Source organism: Rana temporaria, chromosome 1 (genome assembly GCF_905171775.1).
Source record: "Rana temporaria chromosome 1, aRanTem1.1, whole genome shotgun sequence".
In the NCBI taxonomy this organism is placed as follows: domain Eukaryota; kingdom Metazoa; phylum Chordata; class Amphibia; order Anura; family Ranidae; genus Rana; species Rana temporaria.
Genome location: NC_053489.1, coordinates 544,683,462 through 544,703,481, shown reverse-complemented (window position 1 = coordinate 544,703,481; position 20,020 = coordinate 544,683,462). Strand labels below are relative to the sequence as shown.

Below are 20,020 nucleotides of genomic sequence, written 5' to 3'. Positions count from 1 at the left end.
ATAGAAGAAAGTACAAATATATATATTTTCAGTCTTTTTTGTTTATATTGCAAAAAAAAAAATCCCAGTGGTGATGAAATACCACCAAAAGAAAGTTCTATTTGTGTGAAAATGTATATAACTTTAGTTTGAGTACATTGTGGCATGACTGCGCAATTGTCAGTTAAAGTAGCGCAGTGCCGAATAGCAAAAAATGGCCTGGTCATAAAGGAGCACAACTTCCCGTAGGTCAAGTAGATAAAGTGCAACTAAAGGGAGTGAGCTGTCTTTCCTCCAATGAGCCTGCCCTGCAATGGCATCTTATGCCGTGTGCTAGTCTTCATTGGCTGGTGGGGATGACGTCACTCCTGGGAATGCATAGGAGGCATCATTCAAGCATACAATGCATTGTCTGGTGCTGTAAGCTGAGTGGTGCATGCGCAGCTCAGTTCACATGCCAGACAAGACAGTGAGCAGGCAAGTAGGGGCATTTAATTGCAGAAGAGACAGTGCATGTCTCTGCTGCAATAAAAGTTGGCTTGCAGTTTGTTCCAACAGAATTGTAGGGCCCATCCACTCTTGGGTGTGGCAGAAATGTGCATTTTCACCCATGCTTCTGAAAACACACAAAAAAAATGCTAAAATGTGACGCACTTGCGGTGCCATTATTTCTTTATGGCACCCAAAACACGGTAGAGCAATTGCATGTTTTCTCCGAGACAAAAACGCGTGCAAAAACACATTGGCTCATGTCCAAAACTTGGTAGTCCTGGTTTATGGAGCAGAGGGAGACCCATTCAAATGAATGGTGCCGGTCCAAAAACATGCTAAAAAAAAAAGCCACATAAAGGTGACACTAGTGTGGACAGGGTCTTAGTTCCACTTTAAAACGGATCTAAAGTCTTCTATCCTTTACAAACGAGGAAGCTGCCATCTCAGGTTCACACGTGCGTGTGCTGCGGTTTTGGCTAGTTATCTCACGTTTTTAGGCACGCTCCCATTGGCCTCTATTTGGATGTGTGTTTTAATTACTTTTTTTTTACAACACCGGTGTAGTATCACCATCCGCTCCCTATCACAGATTGCTCCGGAAGTGACGTTCCATCGCCATCATCTTGCTACACCCCACACCATTGAACAGTAATGATAGAGTGTGTTCTGTCACATTTAGGGTTGCCACCTCATCCTTTTAAAGCGGGGGTTCACCCTAAAATTAACTTTTTGGCTAACCTATCTCTAGCCTTAATAAAGGCTTGTAGCGTTGTCATTTTTTTTTAAGGTGTACACTTACCTGTCTTCAACCGCACTTCCGGGTCTTCTTCCTTGCAGGGAGTGGGCGTTTTGTCCTTTTCCCCAACGGGGAGCTTCTGGGAGTGAGTGTAGGTCCTCCCAGGAGACGATTGACGTGCGGGTCAAGCACATCATCGTCTTCCGAAAATATCCGACGGGGACTCGGCTCTTTACGGCGCTATACGGCGCCTGCGCCTGCCGTGTAGAGCTGACTGCGCAGGCGCCGTAAAGTGCCGAGTCCCCCTCGGATATTTTCGGAAGGCGATGACGCGCTTGACACGCACGTCAATCAACGATGCGTCGTCTTAGGAACACCTACTCCCCGGGGGAGCGAGAACCCGGAAGCCGAGTGAATAGAACCCCAAAAAATCGTAAGTAAAGCTGAAAAAAAAAATCGAGTATACTGTTGATGTCAGCATTATACTGGATGTAACTGTATATAGATTTTTTAGGCTGATTAGGGTGAACCCCCGCTTTAAACCCGAACACATAGTAATAAATTACATAGGTTCTGGGGCTAATTTAATGTCGATAAGGCACCAAGTGAGTTTAATTAGCAGCACCTTAATCAGCCATAGAACCTGTGTAATTAATATGTTTTCGCTTTTAAAGGGATGAGGTGGCAACCCTAGTCATGATTAGCAAGGATGGAAGGTCAGCAGGTTTGCTGCTGCTTTAAAAATGTAACATGTAAACAGTCCCTCAGATTTCCAAATACTGTAATTAAGCATATAAGCTCCGTTTTGTTTTGAAAATAACTCTGAAATCTAAAACTCTGGTGGGTGTAAGAAGATGTCCGCTTGCCCCCTTCACACTCTATCATTACTGTGCAATGGTGTGGGGTGTAGAAAGATGGCGGTGACAAAACGTCACTTCCGGAGCAATCTGTGATGGGTAGCCGAATGTGACAACACACAGGCCAGCTGTGGCAGTGCCAGCAGGTGGCGCCACGGCACTGGTAAATCTCTTGTTATAATAGATTAAACTTTGTACCGTTCTTCCGAAGTTCATCCATAGATTACTTAATAACCAAAGCAGGTAGCCGGATCACGGGGCAACATTACATAACACCTGCCTCATTTATTAGTACACCCTTTTATTAGAGGACAGCACTCTGATAAACGATAGCAGCTCTGCTATTTCTTCTTATAAAGTGAAGAGCAGCCATGTCAGATTGTGCTGAAGGAACGTACAAGGACACGGGTATGTGATTTCTCCATGTATTCTTCTATGGTGTACACTCGTATTTTGTAGCAGTTTAATAAATCATGTGAGAGAATGCTACAAGCTGGCATGTTTTCTACAATTGTATTTATGAAGGATCGCCACTAGATGGCGGCATGATAGCTTGTTTCCAGCACAGTCCATTGGACACTGGCAGGAATACAAGCTGCAAAGTGCCACTGCCGGTCATTGGGTTTGCTGTAAAAGTGAGGAGACTCGGAGATAGGTTGGCCTAGTCTAGCCGTAGAGGGCTCTCATAGGACAGCAAGCCAGGAGGTACAATGCTTATTTTGTTGTTTAGGGCGAATAATAATATTCTGATTTATACAAATAACAGGATTCCGTGCATAGAGCAGATATGACTGTCAGAGCTCAGTGCCTATAGGTGACCCCATAGGATTGTCCATATGGAAGGATAGACGGTGCACACGTGCTTGGCATTGCAGAAGTCACCCAGAATCCTTATATAACGTGTCTTCCCCATGATGATATAATGTGTCTTCCCCATGATGATATAATGTGTCTTCCCCATGATGATATAATGTGTCTTCTCTATGATGATATAATGTGTCTTCCCCATGATGATATAATGTGTCTTCCCCATGATGATATAATGTGTCTTCCCCATGATGATATAATGTGTCTTCTTCCCCTCCATGATGATATACTGTGTCTTCTTCTCCTTCTTGGTATTATGTGTCTTCTTCTCCTTCTTGGTATTATGTGTCTTCTTCTCCTTCTTGGTATTATGTGTCTTCTTCTCCTTCATGGTATCATGTGTCTTCTTCTCCTCCATGGTATCATGTGTCTTCTTCTCTTCCATGGTATCATGTGTCTTCTCCTCCTCCATGGTATCATGTGTCTTCTTCTCCTCCATGGTATCATGTGTCTTCTTCTCTTCCATGGTATCATGTGTCTTCTCCTCCTCCATGGTATCATGTGTCTTCTTCTCCTCCTCCATGGTATCATGTGTCTTCTTCTCCTCCTCCTCCATGGTATCATGTGTCTTCTTCTCCTCCTCCATGGTATCATGTGTCTTTATCTCCTCCATGGTATCATGTGACTTCTTCTCCTCCTCCATGGTATCATGTGACTTCTTCTCCTCCTCCATGGTATCATGTGTCTTCTTCTCCTCCTCCATGGTATCACGTGTCTTCTTCTCCTCCATGGTATCATGTGTCTTCTCCTCCTCCATGGTATCATGTGTCTTCTTCTCCTCCTCCATGGTATCATGTGTCTTTATCTCCTCCATGGTATCATGTGACTTCTTCTCCTCCTCCATGGTATCATGTGTCTTCTTCTCCTCCATGGTATCATGTGTCTTCTCCTCCTCCATGGTATCATGTGTCTTCTTCTCCTCCTCCATGGTATCATGTGTCTTTATCTCCTCCATGGTATCATGTGACTTCTTCTCCTCCTCCATGGTATCATGTGTCTTCTTCTCCTCCATGGTATCATGTGTCTTCTCCTCCTCCATGGTATCATGTGTCTTCTCCTCCTCCATGGTATCATGTGTCTTCTTCTTATCCTCCTCCATGGTATCATGTGTCTTCTTCTCCTCCTCCATGGTATCACGTGTCTTCTTCTCCTCCGTGGTATCATGTGTCTTCTCCTCTTCCGTGGTATCATGTGTCTTCTCCTCTTCCGTGGTATCATGTGTCTTCTTCTCCTCCGTGGTATCATGTGTCTCCTCCTCCTCCGTGGTATCATGTGTCTCCTCCTCCTCCGTGGTATCATGTGTCTCCTCCTCCTCCGTGGTATCATGTGTCTTCTCCTCCTCCATGGAATCATGTGTCCATATGATATAATGTCCTGCCCTCCCTGTGTCTTATCCTTCCTCCCCCCCCCCTAATAGAGCTTTCTTTTGGTGGTATTTGATCACCCCTGCAGTTTTTATTTTTTTGCGCTAGAAACCAAAAGAAGTGACAGTAAAAAAAATGTATAAAATCAAATGTCCTCATCTAATTAGGCCAATATGGATTCTGCTGCATATTTTTGTTAAAAAAAAAAACAGCAGAGAAGGGGTTAACACCAGGGGAGATGAAAGGGTTGTGTGTCCCTAGGACAGTGATGGCGAACCTTGGCACCCCAGATGTTTTGAAACAATTTTTACCATGATGCTCCAATACACTGCAGAGTGCATGAGCATCATGGTAAAAATAGTTTCAAAACATCTGGGGTGCCAAGGTTCGCCATCACTGCCCTAGGGGATGCTTTCTAACTGTGTGGGTTATGGACTCACTGGATGAACACAGAGGCCCGGATTCAGAAAGCACTTACACATCTCGATATATGCCGCGTAAGTGTAAATATGCGCCATCGTATCTGTGCGCCGTACCCAGAAAACAAGATACGCCGGAAAATAGGCTTCTTCCGACCAACGTAAATTTCTTGCGCTAGCGTATCTGCCGCTCCCATTGATTTGCTATTCAAATATGCAAATGAGTGAGATACGCCAATTCAGAAACGTACGTTTGGCCGGCGCAGGCTACGCACGATGCGCGTAAGTGCCATGTCCGGCGTAAAGTTTTACTTCATAAAGCAGGGGTAACTTTGCACCAGACTTGCACCGTTACAGACGAGCTGAACAACCACACTTGCAGGACAACACATCTGTATGCCAACATGCCATGGGCAGCCGCGGTCATAGCAATACTGCGTCTACGGGCACGTAGGAGGGCACGGGAGAGGATATTCCGCACGCGCATTGACGTCTTTGGCATGGGTGATTCAGAGGTGTATCGCATCTTCAGATTCAGCCCTGATGCCATCCTGGAATTAGCCACAACCCTGCATGATGACATCACCAGCAAGACACACCGCGTACATGCAGTGCAGCCACTGGTCAAGGTACTGCATTTCCTTGCAAGTGGATCTTTTCAAAGAACAAGTGGAGTAGTGGCTGGGATGTCACAATCCACCATGAGCAGATGCGTGCACCAGGTTGTCCCCGCAATCCTCAGACGCATGTCCCACCACATCATCAGACCCACCCATGAGCATCTGCGGCAGAAGGCAATGGCAGATTTCTTCAGAATTGCAGGATTCCCACGCACCGTGGGGGCCATTGATTGCACACATGTGGCACTACGTGTCCCCCCCCCCCCCCGTGCCACAGAGCACATATACTGCAATCGTAAGCATTGGCATTCCATCAAAGTACAGGTGATAGCCGATGCCCAATTCCTCATATGGCATGTCCGTGCCAAACACCCAGGGGCCAGCCACGACAGCTACATATACCGTCAAAGCAACATCCCAACAGAATTTGAACAGAACGTGTACGGGGACAGCTGGCTGGTTGGTGACTGCCCAACCCCATGATGCAGACATCACGAGGGGCACATGCACGACTAACATCCTCCTGTCTTTTCCCTTCCAGGTGACGCGGCATATGCACTTGGGCCCCATCTCATGACTCCATACCGGAATCCCCAAACCAGAGGAGAGATAAACTACAATGCTGCACACATACGTACCCGTGCAGTGGTGGAACGCACATTTGGCCTCCTGAAGTCCCGTTTCCGATGCCTGGATAAGTCCGGGGCGACCCTGTTGTATTCCCCAAACTTTGTCTGCCAGATCATCGGTGCATGTTGCATTTTGCACAACTACGCCAGGAGAAAGGGCCTGGAGATTGACATACGTAATGACCTGACCCCCGAACCACACAGTCACCCCCTGCCCGAGGCTACCCCGTCTGCTGAGGGAACAGCAGTCAGGAGTTTTCTCGTGGAAACGCATTTTTGCACGTTAAACACACACATTCATCATGGCACACGGACAATGCACGCATGCACACCACTGTGGTCCCTAGCTCACACACACACCACATCCACATCACATTGGATTAGCCCAAGTCCACCATGCAGGACTTGGGAGCAGCAACGCCACACCAAGGCCCCAATTATGTCGCTGTCCATTCATACCACATTCACACGTTCATAACTTCTCCCCAATGACCCAGGGTGACAAACCTTACTGGCAGGAGTGTCACCCCCACATTCACACACCAGTCACACTGTAGCCTGCACTACTCCCCGTGTGCAGGAACTACACAAAAAAAAACCTCATAACCTGAGTGAAAATAATAAAAACACTCATCACCTGAGTATAAAAATACATCCAAAAACTCATCACTTGAGCATAAAAGAAAACCCAATAAAAAGTCATCTGCCCTGTCGTGGGCTACGCCTGGTGCCTAGGCTCATGGGCCGCAGTTGCCTGGGGGGAGCCTCAGGTGGGGGGGGTGGGGCGTCTGGTGGTGGAACATCCCCCGGTCTCTCCCTAGCTGCCTGCCTGCCCTCCAATGCCAGGGATATGCGGTGGAGGAAAATATTGGTCGCAGCCTGCATCCGCAGCTGGCGGGTGGTGGTGCTGCGCAGGTGGCGCCTTGTCTGCCTCCCCTCCTCTTGTACGACAGCTGCCAGGCTCCGGACCTCAGTCACAAGGCCTGATGTGGTGGCCTGCAGCTCCCCCAGACAGGTCACAATTGCTGTGCCGTTTCCAACCACATCCTGCAGGCTGTCAGTGATGGCGAAATTCTGTTCAGCCTGCTGGGTGAGGGCCTGCTGCACAGCCAAGGTACAGGCAGCCTGGCTCTGGGCCGAGGAGGCCAGGCTCTCTGCCACATGGTGCAGATCACCCACTAAGGCGCCCATATGGCGGGTCTGCCTGGCCCCTCGCCAGATTATCCTCCAATTCTTCCGGATCACCCCTATTTTTTCTTGTAGCCTTCCTTGGGGCAGGAGAGGCTTGGGGCCGGCTGTAGGGGTGGCCCTTGAGGGGCTATTCCTGATGGGGGGGTGGCCCTTGAGGGGCTATCCCTGATGGGGGGGGTTGGCCCTTGAGGGGCTATCCCTGATGGGGAGGAGGTTTGGGAGGGTCCTGGTATGGGGGTCTCCTCCACAAGGTATAAAGCATCCTCAATACCAACGTGCTTCTCCTCTACTTCCTCAAGAGGTGAGGTAGGGGCACTCTCCACCACGGATGGCGTGGGTTGCCCAGCAGCCGATGACGGCCCAGCTCCCTCCTGCACATCTGTGGATGACACAAAACATTCACATGTTGGTGGACCCACACACTTGTCACATGTTCCCTTCCACCCCCACACATGCTACACACCAGAAAGAAGATAAAACACACTTACCTGTCCTCAAGGGCTACTCAACTGAATCAAAGCCCTCCAGGCCCTCCACCAGCTCCCTCTCCAGGCACCTGGCAATGACCAGAGCATCAGCAGTCAGGGAGATCTTAGCGGCTGGTCCACCTCCTGTGCCACTGGCATGCCTCCTGATCGCCGCCAGCTTCTCTTTTACCAGACGCCGCAGATCGTTGATTTTTTTAACTATGTGCTTGGGTTTCCTAGTCGCCACGCCAAGGGCATTCACCTGCTTGGTAATCTCCAACAAAATGTTGTCTTTTTGGACCTTGCTGGTTGTGCCACTCTGTGCACCATAGAGGCACGCGCCGTATTTGGAGAGGGCATCAATAATTATAGCCTTCTCCTCAGGGCTGAAGTTTTTCATCCTGCGGTCCTTAGTAGTCCCTGGTGCAGACATACCTCAAGAGACAAAAGTACTAGCAGTAAAAAAAATGCTTGTGTACTTTTGCACTTGACGAGCGCATTTCTGGGCGTATTTATGCACTGGGCGTAGGCAGTTGGCCCGGCGTATCTTAGGGGTTACGTCGGGCGTAGTTGTGAGCATGCGCAGAGGGGCGCGGGACATATGTTGACGTCACGGCCCATGCATGGGGTCACGCTTCATTTAAATGGATCATGCCCACTTCCTTCCTACTTTGACTTACGCCGACGAATTTAGGTTACGCCGGCGCATCGTTGGGAGCATTTGCTTTCTGAATACCATGCTTGCCCCCCTGACTTGCGTCGGCGTAGTGTAAAAGAGATACGCTACGCCTGCCTAAATATGCGCCAATGTATCTTAATCCGGGCCAGAGACTGTGTTCCTGTTTAGCAGGAACAACAAGATCACTGCGTTCATTCCTGTCAGAATGGCAGTCTGCCTTGTTTTCATATCGCCAGACCGCCATTCTACCCCTCTGGGGAACGATCATGGGTGGCCGACAGACATTGCGTCCGCTGAACCCGCTGATTGTCTCCCCCACTGACTATTGTATGAAATTACATACAGTACATCGTTTCACGCAGTAGAGCCGATCTGCCACAGTATATGTACTGGTTAATCAGCAATCACATAGTTACTGCAGAAGCAAAGTTTCGAGTCTCACAGGTTCCCATGCCTGATGAAACGTTGCTTCTGCTGTAACTATGTGATCGCCGATTAAAGCTTTGACCCAGTTTTATCCATTCTTGAATAGATAAAATAAGGGAAAATTAAAATAGGGGTTCACCGAATAATGTCTTCTTCTTTTTTTTTTTTTTTTTTTTTTTTTCGGTGCATCCCTAGAAATACGCATACAATTCAATTTTGGAGATCTTGGTGTGCTGGAGACGTTCTTTCGCACTGTTTGTTCCGACACATTTCTATCAGAACCAGCATTAACTTTTTTAGCAATTTGATCTGCAGTAGCTCTATTATTAGATTGGACTACATGGGCCAGCCTTTGCTCCCCATGTGCATCAATAAGCCTTGGCTGCCTATGGCCCAGTGACCAGTTCGCCAGCTTTCCTTCCTTGGACTAAATTTTGGTCACTGCAGACCGGGAACATCCCACAAAAACTGCCGTTTTGGAGTTGTTCTGACTCAGTTGTGTAGCCATTACAATTTGACACTTGTCGATGTCGCTCCTTGCCAGTTTTTTCTGCTTTCAAAACATCAAGTTCACGAACATGTTCACTTGCTGCCTAGTATATCCACCCACTTTTAGGTGTCATTGTAACAAGATAATCAATGTTATTCACTTTACTTGTCAGTAGTTAGAATGTTATGGCTGATCAGTGTGAATGAATATTATGATTCAGAAAGCCTGAGATGAAGGTGAGTTGATCCATCAGATTATGCTATGCAGTATGACCCCTTATCGAGAGGTACAAAATACTCTGCTCTTGCACTCTCTCCTTTACAGAGTGGCTCTGTTACTAGATAAAGACTTTAAATAAGACCTGCTTTAAAGCAGCACTCCAAGCAACATAAAAAGATAAAAATTAATAACCCATTAAAAGATAAAATAGCAAAACCTTCAATATTCACCTATAATACATTTCTGCAGTCCTTTTTTTTTTTTTTTTTCTACCACTAGCTTTTCTATCATTGTAAGATGACTAGCATCATTCAATCCACATCCTCTGAGCCCAGGTCATCCTGTGACTGGACAGTGAAATGTATTATTATTTAGGTACTTGTATAGCGCCGCCAATTTACGCAGCGCTTTACATATACAATGTACATTCACATCAGTCCCTACCCTCAAGGAGCTTACCATCTAAGATAGAAGCCAATTAACCTACCAGCATGTCTTTGGAGTGTGGGAGGAAACCGGAGTACCCGGAGGAAACCAAGGCAGGCACAGGGAGAACATGCAAACTCCAGGTAGGTAGTGAGAATCAACTCAGTTATGAGCTCATATTTTGTCACTCGGCTTTCTCATCCCATTAGTGTGCTTCTTGCTCTGGTTACAGAGCTTCATTTATTTGTGTCTTTTTTAGATGTCTAGGGTTTAGCTTTAATAAGTACCCATCCCTTCACTTATCTTTGCTGTCAATCTTCAGCATTCAGCACATTTCCAGATGTACAGCCTTATGGAACCATGCCAAGTCTGTCCACACTTGCCCACCTGTGCACGAAAAAACTCATAAGGGCATACTATATGGATGACGGCACATCAGAGAAAAAATAGCAGATTCTTTATTAACTCATACATTTTGGCAGAACATCAGATACAGGAATGAAGTCGTTTATATGTTGTACACCTGCAGGCACTTATGAGTAAACACCTGCTGGAGTGAAACGCATAAGAGGTTTAGTTTACAAATTTTTGTGCATAAAGAATCTGCAAGTATTTGTCTAGTGTGTCGATACCCAATTATTTTGCACATATAGTCAGTTATTACCTCATTACAGTGTTCTGTAGTGATGTAGAGTAGTGGTTCTCAAACTCAGTCCTCAAGTACCCCCAACAGGCCATGTTTTCAGGATTTCCTTTACTTTGCACAACTGCTTTAAATCAGCTATTTTATCTAAGGGAAGTTCCCAAAACAAAACATGGCCTGTTGGGCAGAGGCGTAGAAGCTTGTGGGCCCCGATGCAAAAGTTGACCTGGGCCCCCCGCCCACTACTACCCACCACTTCCCCCGTCCATGTAGATACACCCACCGTACGCTAGGGGTGCAACGGATCAGGCCCCTTTCACATGGGCAGACCGATCTGGTCCGTCTGTCAGTTTATTAGGCGGACCCGAACGGACCATCCTTTGCCCTCTATGGAGCGGTCGGTGTGTCCATTGACACCCGCCGACACCCGCCTGTTCCCATTGACACCCGCCTGTTCCCCATCCGTCTTTTGGATCAGATGACAGACGGTCCGTTTACATCTGTCCGTCCATAGAGGAGAACAGGCTATGTCTGTATCTGTTCTACATAAGGAGAGCGGACATGGACAAGACATCCGCCTGCTCAGCGAGGATCATCGAAAAGATTCCCTGCTGAGCTGGCAGACTTCACCAGGAGTCCGCCCCATGTGAAAGGGGCCTTTTTTTTTTTTTTTTTTCTTTTTGCAATAGTATAATTAAAATAGGTCTTGTCATTAAGTTTGTCATGACATGCACTATATTACCAAAAGTATCGGGACACCTGCCTTTACACACACACATGAACTTTAATGGCATCCCAGTCTAAGGGCTCTTTCACACGTCCGTTTTTTGGACATCCGTTAACGGACCACAATGCTTCCCTATGGGTTAACGTCCGTTAGCGGATGAGCATCCGCTAACGTCCGTTAGCATCCGTCTGCGTTAAGTTCCGTTTTTTTGGATGGAAGAAAACCCTATTTTTTCTTCCGTCAAAAAAACGGAACGGACGAAAAACGGACGTTAGCGGATGATCCGTTTACCATCCGATCGGCTAACGCCGTGTGCGGCGTTTGGTATGAATCCTGAGGGGGAAGTCCCCGCCGGATTTTAAATAAAAATCCAGCATGGGTTCCCCCCTCAGGAGCATACCGGGCCCTTAGGTCTGGTATGGGTTGTAAGGAGACCCCCCCTACGCCGAAAAAACGGCGTAGGGGGTCCCCCTACAATCCATACCAGACCCGTATCCAAAGCACGCTACCCGGCCAGCCAGGAAAGGAGTGGGGACGAGCGAGCGGCTCCCCCCTCCTGAGCCGTACCGGGCTGCATGCCCTCAACATGGGGGGGTTGGGTGCTCTGGGGCAGGGGGGCGCACTGCGGCCCCCCCACCCCAGAGCACCCTGTCCCCATGTTGATGAGGACAGGGCCCCTTCCCGACAACCCTGGCCTTTGGTTGTCGGGGTATGCGGGCGGGAGGCTTATCGGAATCTGGGAGCCCCCTTTAATAAGGGGCCCCCCAGATACCGGCCCCCCAGCCTAAGTGAATGGATATGGGGTACATCGTACCCCTACCCATTCACCTGGAGGCAAAAAGTTAAAGTTAATAAACACGACACAAGGGTTTTTAAAATAATTCATTAGTCTGCTCCGGGGGCCCCCCCGGTTATTCTTTATTATCTCTTTCACCAGGGGGGGCTTCTTCTTTGACGTCTTCGGGTGGGGGCCGCTCTTCTTCGCCGCCGTCTGGTTCTCTTCCACCGCCCGGGGGGGTCACTTTTATAAAAGCGCCCCCCCGGCGGGTTTCCTCCGACGTCTTCGGCGGGGGGTGGTGTGCTTCTTCTTCCGCTATCCGGGGGGTATTCTCCGCTCTCCGGGGGTCTTCTTCTATGTTCGCCGCTCTCCGCTGTTGACTCGGCGCACCCCGGTTCTTCCTCCCGCTGTCCGGTGCCTTCTTCTTCTTTTTCTTCTTCTTCCTCCACGTCGCCTCTTCTCGCTGCAATGACAGGTGCGCGGCTTGCATCTGACTTATATAGGCCTTACAGTCCCATCATGCTCCGGTACCTACCCACGTGGGTAGGTATCACATGGGTAGGTACGGAGCATGATGGGACTGTGAGGCCTATATAAGTAAGATGCAAGCCGCGCACCTGTCATTGCAGCGAGAAGAGGCGACGTGTCAACATCGGGAGAAGAGAAGAAGACGACGTCACAGCACAGAAGAAGAAGACGTTCAGCGCTGAAGGAGAAGGCACCGGACAGCGGGAGGAAGAACTGGGGTGCGCCGAGTCAACAGCGGAGAGCGGCGAACATAGAAGAAGACCCCCGGAGAGCGGAGAAGACCCCCCGGATAGCGGAAGAAGAAGCACACCACCCCCCGCCGAAGACGTCGGAGGAAACCCGCCGGGGGGGGGCGCTTTTATAAAAGCGACCCCCCCGGCGGTGGAAGAGAACCAGACGGCGGCGAAGAAGAGCGGCCCCCACCCTCCAGGTGAATGGGCAGGGGTACGATGTACCCCATATCCATTCACTTAGGGTGGGGGGCCGGTATCTGGGGGCCCCCTTATTAAAGGGGGCTCCCAGATTCCGATAAGCCTCCCACCCGCATACCCCGACAACCAACGGCCAGGGTTGTCGGGAAGGGGCCCTGTCCTCATCAACATGGGGACAGGGTGCTCTGGGGTGGGGGGGCCGCAGTGCGCCCCCCTGCCCCAGAGCACCCAACCCCCCCATGTTGAGGGCATGCAGCCCGGTACGGCTCAGGAGGGGGGGCCGCTCGCTCGTCCCCACTCCTTTCCTGGCCGGCCGGGTAGCGTGCTTTGGATACGGGTCTGGTATGGATTGTAGGGGGACCCCCTATGCCGTTTTTTCAGCGTAGGGGGGGTCTCCTTACAACCCATACCAGACCTAAGGGCCCGGTATGCTCCTGAGGGGGGAACCCATGCCGGATTTTTATTTAAAATCCGGCGGGGACTTTCCCCTCAGGATTCATACCAAACGCCGCACACGTGTAGAATTGGCGGGAATCCAAGTCGGATCTCCCGTCGCTTCTATGACGCGCTTGCTGGAATGTGCTTTTACTATTCCAGTGAGTGCGAGATGTCGGCACCCTGTCGCCGAGAATCAGCGCGATGCCGTCGTGCTAAAAACACATTCTCGGCGGCAGGCACTGTATGTAAAAAGCCCCCCCAAAAAAAAAACGGATGGAAAAACTGATGAAAAACGGACGAAAAACTGATGAAAAAACGGATCAACTGATGAAAAAAAAACTGATCTAAAAAACTGAGCTGACGTGTGAAAGAGCCCTTAGTCCGTAGGGTTCAATATTAAGTTGGCCCACCTTTTGCAGCTAGAAGAGTTTAAACTCTTCTGGGAAGACCGTCCACAAGGTTTATTAGGAGTGTGTCTATAGGAATGTTTGACCATTCGTCCAGAAGTGCAAGGGTGGGCAAACTCAATATTGAACCCTACGGACTAATGCCTTGTACACTCGATAGGAATTTCTGATGAAAAAAGTCTGATGGAATTTTTTCATCAGAAATTCCTATCGTGTGTGGGCCCCATCGGATTTTTTTTCCGTTGGAGTTTGTAAATAGAACATGTTTTATTTTTTTCTGATGGGGAAAAAAATCCTATGGAAAATTCCGATCGTCTGTGTGGAACTCCGACGAAGAAAAAAACACGCATGCTCAGAATCAAGTCGATGCATGCTCGGAAGCATTGAACATAATTTTTCTCGGCTCATCGTAGTGATTTACGTCACCGCGTTTTGGACAGTCGGAATTTAGTCTGACAGTGTGTATGCAAGACTGATGGAAGACAGCTTGAACGGAATTCTGACACAAAATTCCATCAGATTTGAGCCCATAGGAAATTCCCATTGTGTGTACAGGGCATAAGACTGGGATGCCATTAAAGTTCATGCGCTTGTAAAGGCAGGTGTCCCAATACTTTTGTTAATATAGTGTATATTGGTGAAAAAAATCAAGATAATATATGTTTTAACGTATATCTTTTGTTTATCCACAGATATGAATTACGCACGATTTCTTACAGCAGTGAGTGCAGCTAGGAAGCCCTCACCTATACGAGCACTGAGTAAGTACTGTAAAGCAGTGGTGAATGTCCCTCCTGGGATAATTGTGATGGTGTCCAGGGGATACTTCTTGGTGGTGCTGGATAGGAGGTACTGCATGTGCATTATGTGCTCCTACAGAGAAATCTGAAAACAAAAAGGACCCAGTAGGGAAGCTCATAATGGTTTCAACTTTTATGACAGGCTCATTAAATACGTTGTGGCAGCAAGTTGTGAGGCTTTTCCCAGGCAGAATTTGCAGATTTATCCTAGGTTCACACATATGCGTTTTTAAGTGCGTTTTGCAGTTTGCAGAAATGCACTAAAGTCCATGGTTTCCTATGGTACATGTTCACATCTATGTGTTTTGCGGCCGGTGCATTTTTGGAAAGGGTCAGATTTTTTTTTATTTTTCGCATTTTGCGTGTAATAGACTTCAGTGGGATTGCACCAGAAACACAAGTGTTGTGTTTGTGATGCAATCTTTGATTTGTTTTGCATTTTGCGATATTTATTTTGCTTTGTAAAACATATAACTGGTTGATAATTGAGGGGGCGGCACATCCTTAACAACCAATGATTCCATTTGTTTGACTCATTGTTAAAGGGGGCTTCCAGTTTCCGATAAGCCCCCCCACCCGCAGACCCCTACAACCACTGGCCAGGATTGTTGGGAAGAGGCCCTTTACCCCATGAGGGCAAGGTGCTTTGGGCGGCAGAGAACCCCCCATGTTGAGGGCACGCGGTCTGGTATGGTTCGGGAGGGGAGGGTGTGCTTGCTTGTCCCCTCCCTTTCCTGACCTTCCGGGCTGCATGCTCGGATTTTTGTGTTGGCAGGGGGGGCAAAGCTGGCCAAACGCAGATTCTGAATTGTCATCTACACTAATCTCTTAAAGTGAATGAATTTTCTGATATGCTGTATCTAAAAGTTTTTTTTTTTTTTTTTTTTTTTTAATGACTACATAAACAGGATTAAATTGTGTTTTACCTTTAATTGGTTCATCATTTTGATACCTATACATACTGTATATTTGTTTAGTAAAATGGTAGCAACTAAAATAACTTTTTTTTTTCTTTAACTTTTTGCAAGTCAACAAAAATACAGCTATGTAGATATTAACCAATGTTACAATAGCCATGTGATAAAAAGGTAAATGAGTGACTGTGTATATTTGACCCAGACTTTTAATCTGTTACTTTGTGTGATCTTGGGTATGTGGGAAGACATAATATATTACCAGGGTAAATGCAGCAAATGCATGACCTCCAGTCCAGTAAAAGTACCCTGTAATTGCTGACAAGCTCATTTGCCATGTTTGTCACAGTTGTTTGCTGTGTGAGAATAATGGCCGATTGATTTGCTCCTGATAAATGCATTGTGTAATTTGTACATTGGCATGTTTTACCCGACTGTCAATGTATTTAATGGCTTTTTTTTTGATAGGCTGTTTAACTTTTACAGCGAGAATGAAGCTTGTTTGTGGCTATTGCATGTATTATTTAATTTTTTTTTTCTTTGATTCATGGGCATTGGTCATTTAGTTAAGCAATTATTTAATTTTCTTGGCTGTACTTAATTATTCTAAACTCTTTTCCACGTCCATTTTTTTACTTTCCACGTGATATGAAAGTGTATGCCTTCCTAAATTACAAGAATAAGTACTGTGAGCTGTAGCAGATGTATGCTTCCTGGGGTGAGCAACTTTTAAAGGAGAACTGCAGGAATAATATATATATATATATATATATATATATATACCGTATTTTCCGGTGTATAAGACGACCCCCCAATTTTCCCTGAAAAATTTGGGTTTTGGGATATACTCACTGTATAAGACTACCCCCTTCTTACTAGTCTTTCTGGAAGCTGAGGGGTAGCCAGAACCGCTGACAGAAACAGGCTTTTTCAAATCTCACTGCACTGTGCCATTACATTACATTCCTCACTGTGCCATTACATTGCATGCCCCCACTGTGCCATCACTTGCCCCTCACTGTACCATCACTTGCCCCTCACTGTGCCATCACTTGCCCCCACTGTGCCTGAACTTGTTGCCCCCACTGTGCCTGAACTTGTTGCCCCCCCGTGCAATCACCGCAAACACTCACTTTTTTTGCCGGCGGTGACAGTCTCCGTACTGCGAGCGCTAGCGTCAATGATTTGAAAGCCGCGCCTTCTCTTGAGAGTGTTCTGTGATAGGCGGAACACAAATTTTCCCAGCAGCGCCTCTGTTCTGGGTTCCGCCTATCACGGATGTCTTCTCATCTCGTCCGAGGATGAGAAGGCATCTGTGATAGGAGGAACACAGAACAGAGGCGCTGCTGGGAAGATTTGTGTTCCTCCTATCACAGGATACGCTGAGGAGAAGGAGCGTCTTTTAAATCATTGACGCTCGCGCTCGCAGCACGGAGACTGTCACCGCCGGCAAAAAAAGTGAGCACGGAGACCGGCGTACAAGACGACCCCCGACTTTGGATGCATGTTTTTGCATCCAGAAAGTCGTCTTATACGCCAGAAAATACGGTATATTCTTACGTTCCTAGGTGGATGCAGCATCAGTCCATCTGTCCCCTGCTGCTTCTACACTGAGAACTGAGCGATCAAAGACAGCTGATCACTTGGTTCTCGATCTTCAGTGAACAGAGAGCTGGTGACTATAAAGGGGTTGTAAAGGTACAATTATTTTTTTTTCCTAAATAGCTTCCTTTACCTTAGTGCAGTCCTCCTTCACTTACCTCATCCTTCGATTTTGCTTTTAAATGTCCTTATTCCTTCTGAGAAATCCTCACTTCCTGTTATTCTGTCTGTAACTCCACACAGTAATGGGAGGCTTTCTCCCTGGTGTGGAGTGTCATGCTCGCCCCCTCCCTTGGACTACAGGAGAGTCAGAACGCACTCTACGTTGCAGATAGAGAAAGGAGCTGTGTGTTAGTGGGCGTCTTGACTCTCCTGTAGTCCAAGGGAGGGGGCGAGCACGACACTCCACACCAGGGAGAAAGTCTTGCATTACTGTGTGGAGTTACAGACAGAAGAACAGGAAGTGAGGATTTCTCAGAATAAATAAGGACATTTAAAAGCAAAATCTAAGGATGAGGTAAGTGAAGGAGGACTGCACTAAGGTAAAGGAAGCGATTTAAGCCTCGTACACACGATAGGTTAACTAGAAGGCAATGGTCTGAAGGACCGTTGTCCTAGGTTAACTTATGAAGCTGACTGATGGTTCCTTTGGTGCGTACACACCATCAGTTAAAAAAACGATCGTGTCAGAACGCGGTGGCTTAAAAAAACAACAACAACGTGCTGAAAAAAAAAAGTTCAATGCTTCCAAGCATGCGTCGACTTGATTCTGAGCATGCGTGGATTTTTAACCAATGGTTGTGCGTACTAACGATCGGTTTTGACCTATCGGTTACCAATCCATAGGTTCAATTTTAAAGCAAGTTGTCTATTTTTTAACCTAAGGTTAAATAACCTATGGGGCCTACACACGATCGGTTTGGACTGATGAAAACGGTCCTTCAGACCGTTGTCCTCTGGTTAACCAATCGTGTGTACGAGGCCTTAGGGGAAAAAATTGTACCTTTACAACCCCTTAAGTCACCAGTTCTTTGCTCTGCCCCTCCAGCGCTCACTGGAACACTGGGCTGTGAAAGGGGCAGCAGCGGCTGGTTCGGTCTCTCATCACATCACTGAGAGGCTGAGCCAGCTGTCGGTTCCAGGCATCTGGGTGGACCTCGACATTAAGGCCAGCATTTCTCCAGGGCCTGGACCAGCTGTTGGCTGAATACAGGTCAGAGGAGAGAGGAGTGCAGAAGGACATGCACTCCTGTGACCCCCAGGAATAGTAGGGCCAAAAGAGATTTCGGGCCTACTTCTCCTTTAAGGCAAATAAGACCAATCCTATTGCTTTTGCAGATTATACACAGATGCTGTACAGTGTTCAAGTCTTCAAAACAAAACCTTGCCATGTCTCGGCTCTAACTATACAACAGCAGTCCTAGCTAGCAGGCCTCACAAGCCAAATGCTTGTCAGTTTAAAAATACATTGGTTATTTTTGTGTTTTTCAAAAAGGTCACCAAACTTAGCTCTAGCAGATACCTTTGGTTTGCTTCACAAGGAGAGAAGCACAGACTGTGTGTCTCTGGTGAGATTAAAATGCCTGACAGGGCCCTCACCTAAGATGTATTGCGCCCATTGTCCCATCCTCCCACACTTTGCAGCTCTCCACTAACCTTCTTGCTTGCCTACATTTACATCTCCTTCTTTTCTTTTTTCTGTTTCTTTCTCGATTTTACTTTTTACTGACTCTGTCCATTCGGAGCAGTAAGGAGCCGGATTTACCGGCTCCTACTCCGCTCTCCATCCTGACCGTTCCAGGGAGTGGAGGAGGAGCACGGAAGGGGAGAGAAACACGGCGGGATGCACAGGATACACGGCGGCATACACGGGATACACGGCGGCTTTCAGCTGCTTTAAAATCAGCGGTGATCGGTGCTTGTAACTTCCCCACGCACTGATCACCGATACCGATACTAGTATCGGGACAACCCTACTTTTTACCTCTTTTCTTAACCACTTGACCACCGGGTCTATTTTGGCACTTCTCTCCTTCATGTAAAAATCACAATTTTTTTGCTATAAAATTAATCCGAACCCCCAAACATTATATATATTTTTTTAGCAGACACCTTAGGGAATAAAATGGCGGTCATTGCAACTTTTTTTTTCTTGCACGGTATTTGCGCAATAATTTTTCAAACGCCTTTTTTTGGTTTCATGAATTAAAAAATAACAAAACAGTAAAGTTAACCCAATTCTTTTGTATAATGTGAAAGATGATGTTACGCCGAGTAAATAGATACCTAACATGTCACGCTTTAAAATTGCGCACACTCATGGAATGGCGCCAAACTTCTGTACTTAAAAATCTCCATAGGCGACGCTTTAATTTTTTTTTACAGGTTACAATTTTCGAGTTACAGAGGAGGTCTAGTGCTAGAATTGTTGCACACGCTCTAACGCATGCGGCGATACCTCACATGTGGGGTTTGAACGGCGTTTACATATGTGGGCGGGACTTGCATGTGCTTCGGAGCACGAGCTACCGGGGACAGGGGCATTTTAAAAAACATTTTGTTTAATTTTATTTTTATTTTACTTCATTTTTTTTATTATATTTTTTTTACACTTTTTTTTTTTTTACATTTTTTTTTTCATCACTTTTATTCCCATTACAAGGAATGTAAACATCCCTTGTAATAGGAATCACTGTGACAGGTCCTCTTTATGGAGAGATGTGGGGTCAATAAGACCCCACATCTCTCCTCCAGGCTTACAAGCTTGAGATTGTGAAAAAAAATTCACCAATCTCATGCCAACAGCCACGATTGCGGCTTTGTTTACTTCCGGGTAACTGGGCCTCCGACGGTCATAGAGATGACTGGTGACCAGGGCTTTTTTTCAGGGG

The 20,020-nt window shown here is 47.1% G+C and overlaps 1 protein-coding gene across 2 annotated transcripts in view; it reads left to right on the top strand.

Annotated features, from left to right (window-relative positions):
* The first annotated feature begins 2,290 nt into the window (after positions 1-2,290).
* The window catches only part of AADAT (aminoadipate aminotransferase), a 60,725-nt gene continuing 42,995 nt past the window's right edge, over positions 2,291-20,020 (top strand). Inside the window, exons 1-2 of one of the 2 annotated variants that reach the window (XM_040333255.1) lie at positions 2,291-2,472; positions 14,506-14,574. In XM_040333255.1, the coding sequence (XP_040189189.1) occupies positions 2,436-2,472; positions 14,506-14,574 (106 nt within the window). In that variant the 5' untranslated portion in view covers positions 2,291-2,435. Of the gene's footprint in view, positions 2,473-2,662; positions 2,770-14,505; positions 14,575-20,020 lie in introns of those variants that run through there. The other variant, XM_040333265.1, reaches the window with a different exon arrangement.